The 17,344-nt window shown below is 39.0% G+C and overlaps 1 protein-coding gene across 2 annotated transcripts in view; it reads left to right on the top strand.

Annotated features, from left to right (window-relative positions):
• GHR (growth hormone receptor) overlaps nt 1-17,344 on the top strand; it is a 310,424-nt gene that overhangs the window by 214,254 nt on the left and 78,826 nt on the right. For both annotated transcript variants that reach the window (XM_019013672.4, XM_055367529.2), the window contains exon 3: nt 4,273-4,338. In XM_019013672.4, coding sequence (XP_018869217.4) covers nt 4,273-4,338 — 66 coding nt within the window. The remainder of the gene's footprint in view (nt 1-4,272; nt 4,339-17,344) is intronic.

Raw genomic sequence — 17,344 nt, 5'->3', positions numbered from 1 at the left:
GTGCTCATCTTAGAGAAAGAAGTAATGAAACAAAGTGTTCTCTGATTTGTAGCAAAGATCTGTGATGGTGGTGGGAATGGTTCTAGAAAATAATGGTAATAATAAAAACTTAGAGTATCAAAGCAGCAAGTAGATTTGAAGGAATTGTTACAATGCAATTTTGCTTTCCGGCCACTTTAAAATCAAGGTGTAGTACTTTATTTACTTTAGGAAAATGTTTGCTTTTTGTCATAATTCCTTATTGCATATGAGAGTAAATGATCTATAGATGAAGATAATAATAAAATTTAGAGAGAGAATGAAAAAGAAACACTTTCACAGCTGAAAGGCTGCTTCCCAGTTAGCTAACTGGGAGGAGTTACTGAAAAAGTACATTGAAAAGTGGCTCAGGGGCAGGTGAATTGGACTCACTAGGCTCTGACATTCAGAGAGATGGGAATGAGTCAGCTCACTGTCCGGTACATCTTTATTTTCTTTCTCTTTCTTCTTTTATATCAGAAATAGATTTCTTGGCATTGTTACTGTGGGTTTCTATTAAGGACTGAAACAAAAGTATTAATAATCTGAGAGTATGTAAAAAAAAATTCATTTTCTCCTACTATACTCTCATAACACAGAATATTTTAGTGACCAGAGATCACCAAAATGTGTGTGGTGTCAACGAAAAGAGTCAAACTCTGTAAAATATTTGAAGAGATTTTTTCTGAGCCAAATGTGAGTGACCACGGCCTGTGACATAGCCCTCAGGAGGTCCTGAGAACATGTGCCCAAGGTGGTCAGGGTACAGCTAGGTTTTATATATTTTAGGGAGGCATAAGACATCAATCAAATACATTTAAGAAATGCATTGGTTTGGTTCAGAAAGGCAGCAGGACAACTCAAATGGGGGGCTTCCAGGCTATAGGTAAATTTAAACATTTTCTGGTTGACAATTAGTTGAGTTTGTCTGAAGACCTGGGATTAATGGAAAGGACTATTCAGGTTAAGATATGTTTCTTACTGGACCTAAAACTGTGCCTGGCTCTTGGTTGATTACTGCCTGGATCTGGGAAGGAAGGAAGGAAAACAAAGGGGGAAGGGGATTCTCTACAGAATGTGGATTTTTCCCATAAGAGACTTTGTAGGGCAATTTCAAGGCATGGCAAGGAAATATACTTTGGGGTTAATATTTTTTCCTTGTCTCATAATGTTATGCCAGAGTCAGATTGAAAAGCAAGTCACAATATACAAGGTCAAATAAAACCCATCTGATGAGAACCCATGGTTTGTAGGGCATGACTCCCCAGAACCCTTAGGTAGGAATTTGGGCAAGATAAAAAATCGGAACTTAGTCCTCGGCGGGAATCTCTCCCCACACAAATTCTCCAACAGATTCTTCAGTGGGACACCAACTAGGTGTTCTCTAATTCAATTCAATTCTGACAATCTACCTATCTACCTGGAAATAGCATCAGATAACCACAGGTTTAGGGCTCATTCCAACAATACTGTCCCCCACTTCAGATGCCAACTGCAAGTAATAGGTTGTTACCTATACTTCTAGCCAATCAGCTGTAAATTGGTGTTCCCACAACCTCCCCCTCAGGTTTGATAATTTGAGACAGCTTGCTTACATTTACCAGCTTATTAGAAAGGATATTACAAAGGACACAGATGAAGAGATGGATAGGGTAAGGTATGTGGGTTGGAGTTGCAGAGTTTCCATGACCTCTCTGAGCGCAGCATCTTCATGTGTTCAGCTATCCAGAATCTCTCGGATTAAGACATTGGCCACTGGTGATCAAATTAACCTTCAGTCCCTCTCCCCTTCCTGAGGTTGGAGAGTGGGGCTGAAGTGTCTCATCCTCTAATCAACTCTTGGTCTTTCCTGTGACCATGCCCCATCCTGAGGTTCTCCAGGAGCCCCCAGGCATCAGTCAACTCATTAGCATACGAAAGACACTTACCACTACAGAGATTCGAAGGATTTTAGGAACTGTGTCAAGAAACGGAGACAAGGTCAAATATGTATTTCACAATATCACCAGTAGTTTCACTGGGAGGTAAAACTCAGTGTTTACTGTGGGCCTGAGCCATGCTGACCCTCTAAGAATAACTTAGAGGTAACGTGATCAGATATGGGGAATTCTGGAGAAACACCTTTCACCACCAAGCCCAGACAAGAGATGCCTACTTTTCTAGCTGGGATGCTTACAAAGCAACCCACTCTAATACTTCAAGGTAGAGTGACACTACATTCATCATTTTTCATTTTTTCCTGTTTTTTATGCCACCTACTACTAATGTCAATCAAATTATGACTGTGTTTATAGTGGATGAATTATGGACCATCTCACACCATAAAGTTCTGTTTCTCTCATGTTGAGCTTTTCACCTCCCTTCATTCCCTCCCTACTTCCAGGATCATTCACATGTTTATTTCTAAAAATAAACTTTTTTAATTGAACTTTTTCTCATACTGTTTAAAAAGAATTTATATTTCTCCTCATTCTTACAAATAAGATTCAAGTTTAAACTCAAATAATGTAGGAAATCTTTTTTTAAAAAATAGTTCCCTACTGTGTCTAGGCTTGAGACCAAAGGTAATTAAGACCAGGTTTTCATTTGCTGTGATTTGTATGAGTTCTTTTTAGAGGTTAGGTGCAATTTTAATTTTTAAAAGGGGGATTATTATCAGAGGAGAAATCATACTTTATCATTTGAAAATGATGCCATAACAGGTGTTAGCAGAAAAATCAAACTGTAAAATATTTTAAAGAGATTTATTCTGAGCCAGTATAAGTGACTGTGGCCCCATTGAAATGAGCGAGTTCCCTGATCCCTCTCACAGAGCTTGCTACAGGGGTGTGGCTCACCTGTTCAGTTGCCCCACTGCTCAAACCCCTAGGGGGAGAATACAGACAGTCAGGTGCAGAGGCTGGGGCAAGTGCCTTGGCCCCTTGGCCCCTTAGCCCCGAGGTAGTGTCTAGGGGTGGGGTGCCTGCAACCCCAGTGTTACAAAGTTCTTTCAGCTTTGCAGTCCACAGACAGCTTGAGTGTTAATCAGCTCAATGGACCCTCTGCCTTATAGCAAGGGCAGAGGGCCAGAGTGACAGCTTTCTGTATCCCAAGCTCTTGCCCAGTGTCCTAGAAAAAACAGATCATACAGGGGCTCGAAGGACGAGTGCAAGGTTTTATTGAGTAGTGGAGGTGGCTCTCAGCAAGATGGATGGGGAGTGGGAAGTGGGGATGGAGTGGGAAGGTGAACTTCCTCTGAAGTCGGGCAGCCCAGTGGCTGGACTCTTCTCCAACCTCCCCCAGCCAAGCTCCTCTCAGCGTCCAAATGTTCCTCTTCTCTCTCTCTCTCTGCTGCATCATTTCACCATCTGTCTGCTGGTCAGCTGGTTTGCTGGTGTGCTGGTCTGTTGGTCTGCTGGTCTGCTTCTGGAACCTCGGGTTCAGAGTTTATATGAGTGCAGGACAGGGGGTGTTTTGGGCCAAAAGGTAGCTTTTTGGACATGAAAACGGAAATGCCTGTTCCCATTTAGGGCTGCAAGTCTTCAGGCTTGAGGGTGGGGCCTTTGCCCAGGAACTACCCTCTTCTACCCAGTGTTTCCCTGTCTCCTGTCCATATCACCAGTATACACAGTCTCAAGGAGTCTTGAGAAAGTGTGCCCAAGGCCGTCAGATTCAGTTTGGTTCTGTATGTTTCAGGGAGGCAGGAATTACAGGCAAAGACATAAATCAGTACATGGAAGCTATACATTGGTTCACTCTGAAAAGGCAGGATGTCTTGGAGTGGGGACTTGCAGGTCATAGTTTGGTTCAGAGATTTTTTAATCTGCAGTTGGTTAGAGGAGCAAAACTGTACAAAAGCTTAGAGTTAGCAAAAAGAAATATTTAAATTAAGATAAGGATGCTATGTCAGAGTCAGCCACAAAATGACCTGTTTAGCAAGATTAATGGCCTATAGGTGTGACTTAACCCTTGCCTTGCATGGCCTAAGGTCTTGTTTATAATTTAGTATCTTATTGCCCAAAGAGTCTATTTAGTCAGTCTTATGATCTCTATTTTAACATTAATGCTGGTCACTTGTGCCTAAACTCCAAAGGGGAGGTATATCCAACCTGCCTTCCCGTTGTTGTCAGGAACTTTTCTCTGGAGTCCCCTTGGCCAAGAAGGGGTCCATTCAGTTGGTTTGGGAAACTGAGGATTTTATTTTTAGTTTATACAGGGTCATATCAGATTGTTTTGACAGGGATGACTAATGGTTTTCTTCTCTTTCTGTTTCAGCCACAGCAGCTATCCTTAGCAGAGCACCCTGGAGTCTGCAAAGTGTTAATCCAGGCCTAAAGACAAGTAAGAATTTCAGTCCTTTTTCTTCCTTCAATGATATTTTCCATGTTTTAGTGTAATTAAGCTACTATCCTTTCTCTATTTTATTTGGGATGGTAGTAACTGGAATAGTGACTGAGTTGAAATTTTATAGGCAAGCAAAACATTTTTTAAGGATTTATTTTTTAACTTCTGATATAGTTTGGATGTTTGTCCCTTCCAAATCTCATGTAATCCCCAATGTTGGAAGTGGAGACTGGGAGGAGATGTTTGGGTCATGTGGGCAGATTCCTCATGAATGGTTTAGCACCCTCCTCTTTGTGCTGTCCTCACCATAATGAGTGAGTTCTCATGAGATCTGGTTGTTTAAAAGTGTGTGGCACCTCCCCCTTCAATCTCTTGCTCCCACTCTCGCCCTGTGAGACACCTGCTCCACTTCACCATGATTATAGGCTTCCTGAGGCTTTCACCAGAAGCAGATGCTAATACAGCCTGCAGAACTGTGAGCCATTTAAATCACTTTTTTTTATAAATTACCCAGCCTCAGGTACTTTTTTATAGCAATGAAAACAAACTAATACAACTTCTCTGCAAGGCTGCTTTTTTCTATTTTTGCTTATGCTTGGAAGTTAAGTAAGGCCAAATTAATGAAGGAGGAAAAAAGAGGAAATGATACATCATGGATCAACAATTATTTATTGAATTTAGGAAACTGCCTCTTTTTATAAATTCTTTTTAAAATTATTTTCATTATTATCTTGAAGTATTTATCTAAGGTTTACACTGGTAGAAAGTTAAACTTGTCTCTCCAACCAAATTGCCTTAAGCTTCAAAATTATGCCTTCTTGTAAGCTCTTTCTTACCCTTAAAATGACTTTACACATTCTCCCCTGGTCCTTTGACAATCTCCTCTTCAACCACAAGACAGAACCCCAACATCAACTCTGTGGGGAAGCGTCTCCAAATTCTCTAGTCCTGAACAATATTCTGCCTTCTCTGCTTCCGTGGAACTTTGTCCTTTACAACATGATAGCGTTTACCTCCTGACATTTTAGTGTGTGTGTTAGCCCTGCATATAGAACTCACCAGATTGTGTGGACTGCATGAATGAATTAATTCTATTGAACTTTAAGGCAAAGCCTAAACTTTATGCTTCTTCTAAATCCCTTACATCTCCTAAAAAAAATTCCGATCCATAGTAGTAGGTACTTGTTTACTTAAATTTTAGGGATGGATATTTTTCATCAGTGGAAGTATATGCTAGAGTCCATATTATGCAATAAGGGAAGGGAAGACAGTGTACCTAAATCAGTTAAGATATTGCTATTCTTGTTGTTATTCTGGAGTCACGAAATCATAATTTGAATTTTATGACTAAATTGCAGAATTAATTTCCAATGTGAGATTTTAACATTATTTCCTTGGAGGTGACCAAAAAGGAGAGTTGGTACTGTTTTTAACAGCTGTCATTCAATTGTCAGTTGTGCCAGACCACAAATCCTTTATAGCCCTCCTGTTTAAGAAGCATCTGACATGTTAAGCTGCTCCCTAATTAACACAGATGTTGTAAAAGAAGTGGCTGTTTGGTTCTGTTTGGGTTTCCCAGCCAGTATATTCCAAAGCCTTTTTTCACTCAACAGATGAGTGATGTGCTTTATATTCTGTAAGGAAATGAGAAGTAATCAGTTGAAAATGTGTTACTAATGGTACATGCTTCACATTGAAACCATCCTCCTGACACAAACATAATACTTTACCCTCCACTGTCCCCCAAAGTGGCAGTAGGATTTCTCTAAGTAATTTTCTTTACTTATATGAATGCAGGATAGGGGGTGTTTTGGGCCAAAAGGTAGCTTTTTGGACATGAAAACGGAAATGCCTATTCCCATTTAGGGCTGCAAGTCTTCAGGCTTGAGGGTGGGGCCTTTGCCCAGGAACTACCCTCTTCTACCCAGTGTTTCCCTGTCTCCTGTCCATATCACCAGTATACACAGTCTCAAGCAGTCTTGAGAAAGTGTGCCCAAGGCCGTCAGATTCAGTTTGGTTCTGTATGTCACAAGGTCTAAGAAGCGTAAACATTGTGCCTTGTTGAAATATAGCCTCTAGGTATGGAGGATGTGTTGAACAACTTCCTACCAGTCATTTGGCATATGTTGATTTCCTGTCTTCATGATACGTAAGACGACTAGCTAATTATCATTCATATGTGGTAAGTCACATAGATACTGACTTCCCCTATCTTTCCAGCTTTTTCTTATCAAAAGTCACCTGCTCTCTGTCCCAGGAACGACTGGCTAAAGTAACCTATATCAGTGTCTGTAACAGTGGGCACCTATCATAGTGCACATGCCTGAACATATCATTGCCTTTTATCATCACAAGCCTCACATCCAGATGTGACAGACTCAAGTGCTCACATCACCTCACTCTGTCACTGTATACATTGTTACCGTGTCACAAATATTTAACAGTCTGCTGTGTACTCAAACTTTAGCTGTGTGCCCTGAGGGAGACAGAGTAAGATACTGCCCTGACATCAAGGAGCTCACATTCTCCCTAAAGAGATAATTTCACATGAAAAGTTAGTGTTTAACATGAAATGTCCTGAGAATATAAAATTATAATTTACACGTTTCCTGTGTGTACTTTTCTAAGTTCTCAGATTCAAAACAAAACCCCATGGAAGAAAAAATGAAATAAAAACCCTGTCAGGACAAATCCTAGCCAGAACTGACCAAACATAAAAAATAAATGCCACTGCCCTCTCCAAGCCACCTTTACTTTATACTTGGGTCCAAGAAGCCCAAACATTGTGCCTCGTTGAAATATAACCTCTAGGTATGGAGGATGTGTTGAACAACTTCCTACCAGTCAGTGCAGTGCAGTGACCATTTAGCAGCATCTCCCTCCTCTCTCCGTCCACCCGCTGCCCCATCTCTCCTTCCTTGCATCTATCTTCCCCTGCCAACAATAATTTTCTTATGTTCTAAGTAAATATCTTTAGTGCTCTCCCTACTACCTAAACATTAAACTTCAAACCTTTCCTAAGACCCTGAACACCCACCCCAGCTTGTAAGTTCAGGCTACTTACCATTCCCCAGGCACACTGTATTTTCCCTCCTCTGGTACACTGCTCATGTCATCGAATCTATCTTCCTCCCACCCCGCCCTGGATTCTGTAAATATAAATGAGTCCTGCCCACCTTTAAGTTTCAGTCAAAACCTGATACTCACGGCCTGAAGCAATCCCTCCCTTCTCCATGCTGGTCTGAGAGAGGTCATGATATTTCAGTAGCTCTGGAGAGACACATATGGTCAAACCAGACCAGCTAAAATTAACCCATGCTATGCACAACCTAAAGAATCACCTCTTGCTGTAACCTCTTTCTTCTCTTGCTCACCAAAAACTGTCTGTCCCACTTGCTAAGTAAGCCCTTAGGGCTTTGCTGTGCTGGCAAAAGGTCTTAATCCATGTGAATGTGCATTTTTGTGTTAGTGAGCACATGCTAACATGCCTTCCACAGATTAGTTTCTTAAGAAACATTTTCTGGGAAAAAAAAGACCTGTTTTTGGTTAGTAACCCCAAAAGGACCTTTCAGTTCACATACGTGGGTAGCAGCATACTCCACTTATGCAAAGGTCAGCCCAGGGTAAATATGAGCAAAAACACATACTTAGGATAAGAAGAATGTTAAGGGAGTTTACAGTTTAAAGAGATATCCAAACAACTTTTTTATATTTTAAAGAAGTAATGCTATAATTTTACTACAAAGAAAACTTCTTTTATTTCTGGGGAGAAGAATAGGAAGAGTTACAATCTCCTAGAGAAAAGCAAAACATTTTTAGTATTCCCAAGTAAGACAGGCACCTCAACTAGGGTGCTGTGGTTGCACGTTCTTTGTACTTTTTCAAGAATTTTATTTCTCTGTCACGATTATTTATTGGCAGAAGATTTGTTGGGCCAAATATATAAGACTTTCTTAAACACATATAGAGAAAAAAATTAGATGATTGCACATCTTTCTGAGGGAGACTTTTCCCCTATTTTTAAAAGTCATTGCTTTTCACTGAATTTGTCTTGTATTCCTATAAAAGTGTAAATTTTGTGATTGATAGCATTTTTACCTCAAAATAAAATGAACATCCAACTGGAGCAAGTTTTATTGACTGCTTATTGGAGCATAAATTAGTCTAAGGTTTCATGAAAATAGGCATTTGAACATGAGTATTAATGGCTGAGATCAGAGACAAGTTTTGAAAGGATTCCAAAATATTATCATATTAGATAGGCAAGCAAATGAATTGCTTGAATGCTAGAAGTTCACAAACATTCAAACAATTCTGAGTTACATTAACTTCAATAAAAACTTTTGCAGGACAAAAATTTAATATAGTAAACTTCATCTTGCTTGTCCAGGTCCGTATACATTCTTAGCTAGACTCTTGTCCTAGCTTCCTAATTTTTCTTCCTATCTCCTATTTTTCCCTATTCCAAGCCACCATACTCTGTTCTTGATTAATTCTTCCTGCCTACCTCTGATTCAGTGATTCATCTGCCCAATCATCTATAGTAGCTCCAAACTCTTTTCTAAATTATGAATAAACTTATCTCCCTGGCGTTCAGAAAATTCAACAGCATTCATCCTATACACTTTGCTAGCCTTATCTCCCTTTTCTCTTATGTACTCCTATGTTTATATTCCCTGCATTCTTGCTTCATTATATCCATTTACAACGACCCTTTTACCAGTAATTTCCTCTTCTTTCCTCTCAGTCTGAAACAGTCCTTCATAGATTTTGTCCTATGAGCCATATTTCAAATACAACTTTATCCACAAAGCTTTGCCCAGTTCCCCCAAGAGGATGCTGCTTTTGCTTTAGAATCGTAGCCTTTTTTTTCCTCTCTCGCAAGGAGAGAGTGTAGCACTGCAGTTTAAGTACTCAGCCTCTGGAGTAAGCTTTAGTTTAAGACCCAGTTCTACTGCTTACTTCCTGTATGATCTTCTCTAAATTTTAAGACCTCTGTGTCTTTTTTTTTCAATCTCTAAAATAAAGATGCTAATAGTACCTACCTCATAAGATGGTTGTGAGAATTATAAGTGTTGATATATTTAAAGTAGTTAGAATAGTATCTGGCCCTACAGTAAGCTTACGTGGTATTTATTGTATTCTCTTATGGCTCTTATTTTATTCCAATGTGTATTAAATTGAACCGTATGAAATTGCCCATGTCAACTCTATATTGGACCCTAAAATCATTATGTCATTTGGTTCAACCAAATGTAGTGCTTTTTGCACCCCCCCCGTTAATAAATTGAAATATCTCTAAAGATAGGGACAATATCTTACACATCATTATATCCTACAGTACCTGCTACATACTTGACACATGCTGAGTATTTCACGGATGGTTATTGAATTTTGCACACACACACACACACACACACTGCAAAAAATAAACAGAAGCCAAGCCCTCCCAGTATCTTAAGTACTCTTTGGCTACCAGGGAGTTTCCTCCACGCCGTTCAGCAGTCATTTATGAAAGGAGAGTGATAAAGATAGAGAGGAGGGGAATTTTATCTTGTCTATTGCTGAGTATAAATACTATGCCTTTCCCAAAAGCCTTCCACAGAACCTTTCCTTCAGGTCAGGGACCTAGTGTCATGGGTCGGTCTTGGATAACGTTGCAGGACATATCAGTTCAACTGCCAAGGGAATCATAAATAGTCCTACTCCTGCCTGCGGCCCACCACTGCCTCTCTGCTTTCATTCTTTTTTATCAGATATTTTCAACATCAAGAACTTATTAGCTGATAATTTAACTAAATTAAGTATAACATAAGGGAAATGTGTCCTGGCAGGGATGGTATCTTAGAGTGAATGCACAGTCTTTATTGGTTACCAAAAAAAAAAAACAAACAAACAAAAAAAAAAACTTGAGCTTTGGACAAGCAGTAGGAGCAGAATTGATACTGGGTTCTGACATGGAAGCTGACATTAAATTATTGACAGTCTACTTGTTTATAAACTATTCAATAAACAATTTAGTAAGTAAACATAGATTCTTGCAGTCCCTTTTAAGGAAACAGTGTTTATGTTGGCTCTCTCTTGTACCCAACCTAGTGCTCAGCCTTTCCTGGCTCACATAAGCACTAATCTCCAGATAACACCAAGCATCCTAGGGTTATTATTTATCCCCCTTCCTTGTTCTCTGAAATAAGAGAAAGGCAGGTAAAATTATGCACTTTATGAAAGAAGAAATGGAGGTACAGAGAAAACAGCTTAAGTCTCTTAACAGCCTGAGAGAGTGAAGAAGATATTGCCAATGCAATGAGTTGTATCTGTCCCTAGGTAAGTAAAATATTAATTAAAGCATACAACTATATTAATAATTCAAACAACAGTCTTTACTTATATGGACTTTGCAGTGACTTTTTTCCAGCCTGAAATACTCAGATAATGACTGCCATTAGTTTCACACGTTAGTGCTTTATTATATACTGCTTTGTTTTCACACAAAATCGTTGGGAGATAAGAATTTTTTGAAAGAAATATTTGGTCTTAACTTTTTTATCCCCCTTCAACTTCAAGCAATTTTCTGAGCAATGATAAGTGGTAAGTAGATATTTACCACTTAGTTTACAAAAGACCTGTTTCTCTCTGTGCATTGGCTTAGGCACTATTAATGAAACCTTTGGAATGCAGGTCCCTTCTGGTTGTAAACATATACTGAGGTCTTCTATTTCTTTTGGAACTCAAACGGTAAGAAAATAGTTAGAAATCTGTTTGTGGGCATAGGTCTCTAAAAGCCTTAATCTTAGAAGTGAGTAAAAAAAATTTTAGGCCAGACGCGGTGGCTCATGCCTGTAATCCCAGCACTTTGGGAGGCCGAGGTGGGCGGATCACGAGGTCAGGAGATGGAGACCATCATGGCTAACACAGTGAAATCCCGTCTCTACTAAAAATACAAAAAATTAGCCGGGCGCAGTGGCGGGCACCTGTAGTCCCAGCTACTCAGGAGGCTGAGGCAGTAGAATGGCGTGAACCCGGGAGGCGGAGCTTGCAGTGAGCCGAGATCGCGCCACTGCACTCCAGCCTGGGCGACAGAGCGAGACTCCGTCTCAAAAAAAAAAAAAAAAAAAAAAAAAAAAAAAAATTAGAGCCTAATAAACATGATTAAGCACCTTACTTAAATTTTCAGTATGCCTATGTACACTCTATATACTGACTTCTAGCATGGTTTCTTTGCCAAAGCATAACACACATTTTTTAAAGGGATAATTCAAGACAAACATTCTTTCACCCTGGGTGACCCCAATGGGTGGTGAACACTTTTTAGTAACTCTTGAAAGTTAAAGCATCCAACAGTTGGTTGTGACCTTTTTGGTTGTGACCTTTGAGTTCTTCTAGCTTGTAGCCCACTGATTTGCTGCTTAATTCCACAGCTTCAAAACCAACTCTAATCACTGCTCCCGAGAGAGCCCTAGCTTCTGCACACATGAGCCTCTCACCAGGAAAGGATACCTGAAGTCCAGAAAAGCCCTTTGTTCACACTGGCTCCTCCTAGTGGGGAACAGTTTTTTTAAATAATGTACATTTATGCACTGGGAAAATATCTTGAATTTATTATTTAGGTGTAACCAGACTTTAATACAACTTAACCTACACACTGAGAAAGCAGACATTTACAAAAAGATTTATGGCTTTGACAAAGCGTTCAAATGTAGTTACCATTAAATAGTAGTTCAAGTAATTGTGTGTCTCATGGCAAACACATGCAATATAAGGTAATATATATTTAAACCAAAAATAACAAGAGGTGATCATTTGCTAAACAAAGAACTTATTACTTAGGAAAAAATGTTACACAACTTTCAAAGGACTTTTGAAAATATAATATGATTTATAGGAAATTTATTTGCATATAATTCACACTATCTGGTACAAGGTAAGCTACCTCTGTGTTTTTTCTCTTTAGGTCAACAAATATTTAAACCGAGGGTTGGCAAACTGGCCCTCAGACCAGATGCTTGTTTTTGTAAATAAAGTTTTATTGGACCACAGCCATGCCTGTTTGTTTCAGATTGTGGCTACTTTGAGGCTACAGTGGCAGAGTTGAGTAGCTAAGACACAGAGCATAGGTCCACAAACCTAAAATATTTACTCTCTGGCCCTCTAAAAAAAAGTATGCCAAACCATTCTAAACAGAAAAGCAATTAATTCTTTTTTTTCAACTCTTATTTTAGATTTAGGGGGTACACGTGCAGGTTTGTTACATGGGTCAATTGCATGTCTCTGAGGTTTGGTGTACAAATAATCCCCTTATCCAGGTATTGAGCTATTACTTGATGTTTTTCAACTCACACCCCACTCCCAATCTTCACCACTCTAGTAGTCCCCTGTGTCTACTGTTGCCATCTTTATACCCATGTTTAGCCAGTGTTTAGCTCCTGCTTATAAGTAAGAACATATGGTATTTCGTTTTCTGTTCCTGCGTTAATTCACTTATGATGATGACTTGCACATGCATCCATGTTGCTGCAAAGGACATGATTTTGTTCTTTTTTATGGCTGCATAGCTTTTCATGGTATACATGTACCACATTTTCTTTATCCAGTCCACCGTAAATGTGCATCTAGGTTGAGTTTATGTTTTTGCGGTTATGAATAGTCCTGTGATGAATATATGAGTGCATGTGTCCTTTTTGTAGAGTGATTTATTTTTCTTTGGGTATATACCCAGTTATGGGATTGCTAGGTTGAATGGTAGTTCTGTTTTAATTTCCTTGAGAAATCTCCACACTGTTTTCCACAGTGGCTGAACTAATTTACATTCCCACCAGCAGCTATAATATGGTTGTTTGGTTGTTTGTTTGAGACGGAGTCTCGCTTTGTCACCTGGGCTGGAGTGCAGTGGTGCGATTTCGGCTCACTGCAATCTCGGCCTCCCAGGTTCAAGCAATTTGCCTGCTTCAGCCTCCTGAGTAGCTGGGATTACAGTCGTGCACCACCACGCCCGGCAAGTTTTTTTTATTTTTATTAGAGATGGGATTTCACCGTGTTGGTCAGGCTGGTCTCGAACTCCTGACCTTGTGATCTGCCCCCCCCCCTCAGCGTCCCAAATACTATACCCCCCCCCCTCAGTATAATATGGTATTTTAAGGAACTAATCATCAAGTTTGTACTGGTTACCATCTTTTAGTCTCCGGTTATCTTCAATTTCATAATTGGCATTAATGACAATACAGTATTCACTTTATAAATTTGCTTCATAGTAAACTCTTCTGAAATAAATTACAGTCATGCATCACTTAACAGTGGGGATAAGTTCTAAGAAATGCATGATTAGGTAATTTCATCATTGTGTAAACATGAAGTGTACTCACACAAACCTGGATGGTACAGTCTGCTGCACACCAGCCTTTATAATATAGTCTATTGTTCCTAGGCTACAAATCTATACAGCATGTTACTGTACTGAATATTCTCAGCAATTGTAACACAATGGTAAGTATTTATGTATCTAAACATAGAAAAGGTACAGTAAAAATATAGTATTGTAATATTATGGGATGACTATCATATATGCAGTCTGTCGTTGACCAAAACATCATTATACAGCACAAGACTATAGTTGAAAATTTTAAATTACATATGTGGGTTGCACTGTATTTCTGTTTGCAACATTGATATATACATTTAATGGTTTGTATGCTTGTGCTTGCATTCATAAATGTTAAACTGTTACAGGGAGCATATTTTCTTGTGTAAAAAAATAAATAATTTTTATTTCTAATGACATATAAAATTATTATGGTTATGTTTAAAGAGGCTTAAAGAGGTATTATGGTTATATTTGAAGAGGTAATGGAAACGTCACCTTTGTCATTGACCAAAACATCATTGTGTGGCTCATGACTGTAATAGTGTAAAGTAAGGATTCAATGTATCGGCTAATCAATGTGGACATATCATTCAGTACTATTAAAAATACTCCATCCAATGAAGCCTGAACACCTGTAAATGCTTGGTGATGGATGGAAAGGGCAATTATTTGCAGCTGGACTGTCTGAGACATGTCATCATTATTGCATAATATTTATTTAATGAAGGATCAATGCACCATACAGCTCCAGTTTGAGAGCACACTTGACATTGTAGTTTGTAGATCTTTTATAAACTGACTGCTATCACTGAATTTTTGCTGAAGAATAAAGACAAAAGATTCTCTCTTTAGGAAATTGTGCACTTTAAAGACTCATAAACCTGAAACCCCACAGAATCATAATAGATGTATTTTCAGAGACAATTTCTGAGTCCTTGACATATTCTCAAATGTCATTCATGTCTTCACTGCCGCAGGTTATCTTTTTATTTTTATCTCTCATGGAAAAGCAGCCTTTTTTCTTTTCTTATCTCTTACTATGCCTTAATAAATAGAATTTAAAACCCCAAATTTGAATTATTGTGAAAGCCAATATTTGTAGCAAATCCATCTATGCTCTGTATTGTCAGCTCATATGGTTTTGTGTACCTGCTACCATGAAACTCTACCAGGGTTATCCTCAGAGAAATGGAGAGACACCTGATGCCATCCTTACTCTGACAGAAGTTTTTCTTTCTGTGAATTCCAAAAACTTTTGAAGTTATGCATCTCTTGCATTGAACTTCAGTGGCTTGTGTACACATGGTATCTTCCTTTCTAGATTGTAAGTTCTTTGAGGGCAGGGACTGAGTCTTTCTCATCTTTATATGCGCTGCTCCTCCACCCTTGGTTTAGCCAGGGCCTTACAAAAAGTAGAAGCTTAAATAATGTTTATTAGATGAATATCATACTAAGTTCCAGAAATTACCTGAGAGCAATTGAAGAAGGGAAGTGTGGAGGGAGAGGTATTAGCATAGATTTCATAGTGTTTGAGTTTGGCATCCTTTTCCTCAACACTAATACTAACACAGATAAGTAACCTAACTGCCTTCTCAAATCTGAGAGCAGTAGATGCATTTTCTCTTTTGGGACTTTTCTATCTCATGTGGGAAAAGCAAACAAGAAGGTCCTGCGAAAGTCTTGTAGGTATTTATTCTTATCAGTGGTTGTGGCAAACTCTCTTACTGGTTTCAATTGGTCCCACAGACTATGTGATGAGGACTTTGGGGTTTGGGGAGCTGGGAACCATGAGTTGTCTCTTATGTATGACCTAACATAGTGCTAATACCCCACAAGCTTCAATTTATCCATCTCGAAATGGAGATACTAACATCTATCTCAAAGAGTCATTGTGAGGAGCGAGTAGGAACGTAAAAAAGTTCCTAGCACAAAGTATATATGGAAGATATGGAATAAGATGTTAGGTATTTTATTATTTTTACTGCTGCTGCTGCTGTTACTACTACTGCCATTATTATTACTACTCCTGGAAGAGTAGGACTTGCCTGGGACACTGACCCTACTTACACCTTCACCTCATTCACCAAAACTTATCTCCTATATAAATTCATGTATATTTTTCTGGAAGGATAAGAAAAATCCTTCATCTAGGTAGCATATTTTGTATTTGAATAGTTTATGTTTCAAATCCCAGAGAAGGCCTATACAGCCAAATTTGAAAAAAAAAATAAATTTAAAAATAAATATTCAGTGTTTCATATATAATAAAATACCTAACATCTTATTCCATATCATATATGTGTGTGTGTGTGTATCTTTTAATTGCCATGTATTTCTACCAAAAAATACAAAACTTAATTTTGTATCCTGAAAGACCCTTGTTTGAGAATCCCTGCTTTTATGTTCTGCTTTAGTCCAGGCAACAGATAGCTTAGGTTGTCGCTTTATAACTGGAGCAGCAGGTAGGGCTGAGAGGCTCGCCATACTCCAAATTACCAGTGCCAGTCCCATGGCACCAAGACAGGAAAGGCAGGCACTCAAACAGAAAGGTAGTGCAATTAATTGCTTCAAATTCTTTACTCAGGGCTGCCCTTAGGCATGATCAGATAAAATGTACACATCGTTTGGCACTTGGTAAAATGTTGTTTCCTTTCCTTCCTCCTTCCCCTGACAGACTCTCCTTAGGTACAAAAAAGATGAGGCTGTACACATAGCTGTACACATAGCTAAAAGCGTACACCTTTGAAAAAGGTGTCTTTTTCAAAGAGCACCTTCACCCCTTACTGGACTAAACTCCATCCAAAGCTCTTTTCTCTAAGCTTTATAACACTTACTGCCTGGATGAGTCATTTGTCAATAAATACAGAATATTTGTATAGGTGGGGTTCTTGTATATATGTACGAGCCCCTAGAGTCTCCAACTTAAAATTTATTTTTGCTTTAGAAGTTCAGGAATAAGGAGGCTTTGATGATCAATTTTAACAACCGCAATATATAATACAGTAACTAATGGTTAGGTGTCCAGGCTAGCCCAGGGCAGCCTGTGTGATTCATGCTGCTGGTGAACCGTGGCTGGCTGGGTGAACTAGATCTGGAATTCTGTGGTGCCTAAGGGAGGGAAGGGAATATTTCCCACACTATCTCATCCTGCCCTCACTATCACTACCCCCAATCTCTCTCTACATTCTACCCCACCTACCCTGCTTTTTCTGTGAAAGACCAGCTGGGGAAAATATTTTGGATTAAGTAAAATTTGTCTTGGGTAACTTCCCAAAAATTTAGTTTTTAACTGAATAATCTTGGTTAATCCATGAGTAAATAAGCTTGTAGAGTATAGTCAGCCTCACTGTGAGAAGCTGACAAACCAGAAAACCAGATGAATATACACCAATTCCTTCCTGCCCTGCAAACCTCTGCTTCTTGAGGTTTGTAAAGAGTGGCTGCCTAATTGATTAGTCATTAGTTATTGACAGGACCAAAGAGATATGCCTGGCTCCTCTTGGAAAAACCAAAAGACTGAGAGGGAAAAGTACACCAAAAAGATACCTAAGGAGGCAGACTGCTATAAAGAAAATAATTAGGAGAGGAAATCATATGTTTTCAGATGAATAGAATCTGGGGATGAAAAAAGCAGCCTTTTCACGC

This window comes from Gorilla gorilla, chromosome 19 (genome assembly GCF_029281585.2).
Source record: "Gorilla gorilla gorilla isolate KB3781 chromosome 19, NHGRI_mGorGor1-v2.1_pri, whole genome shotgun sequence".
NCBI classification, from domain to species: domain Eukaryota; kingdom Metazoa; phylum Chordata; class Mammalia; order Primates; family Hominidae; genus Gorilla; species Gorilla gorilla.
Note: the sequence above shows the minus strand (reverse complement) of the source record. Positions and strands in the feature narration are given on the sequence as shown.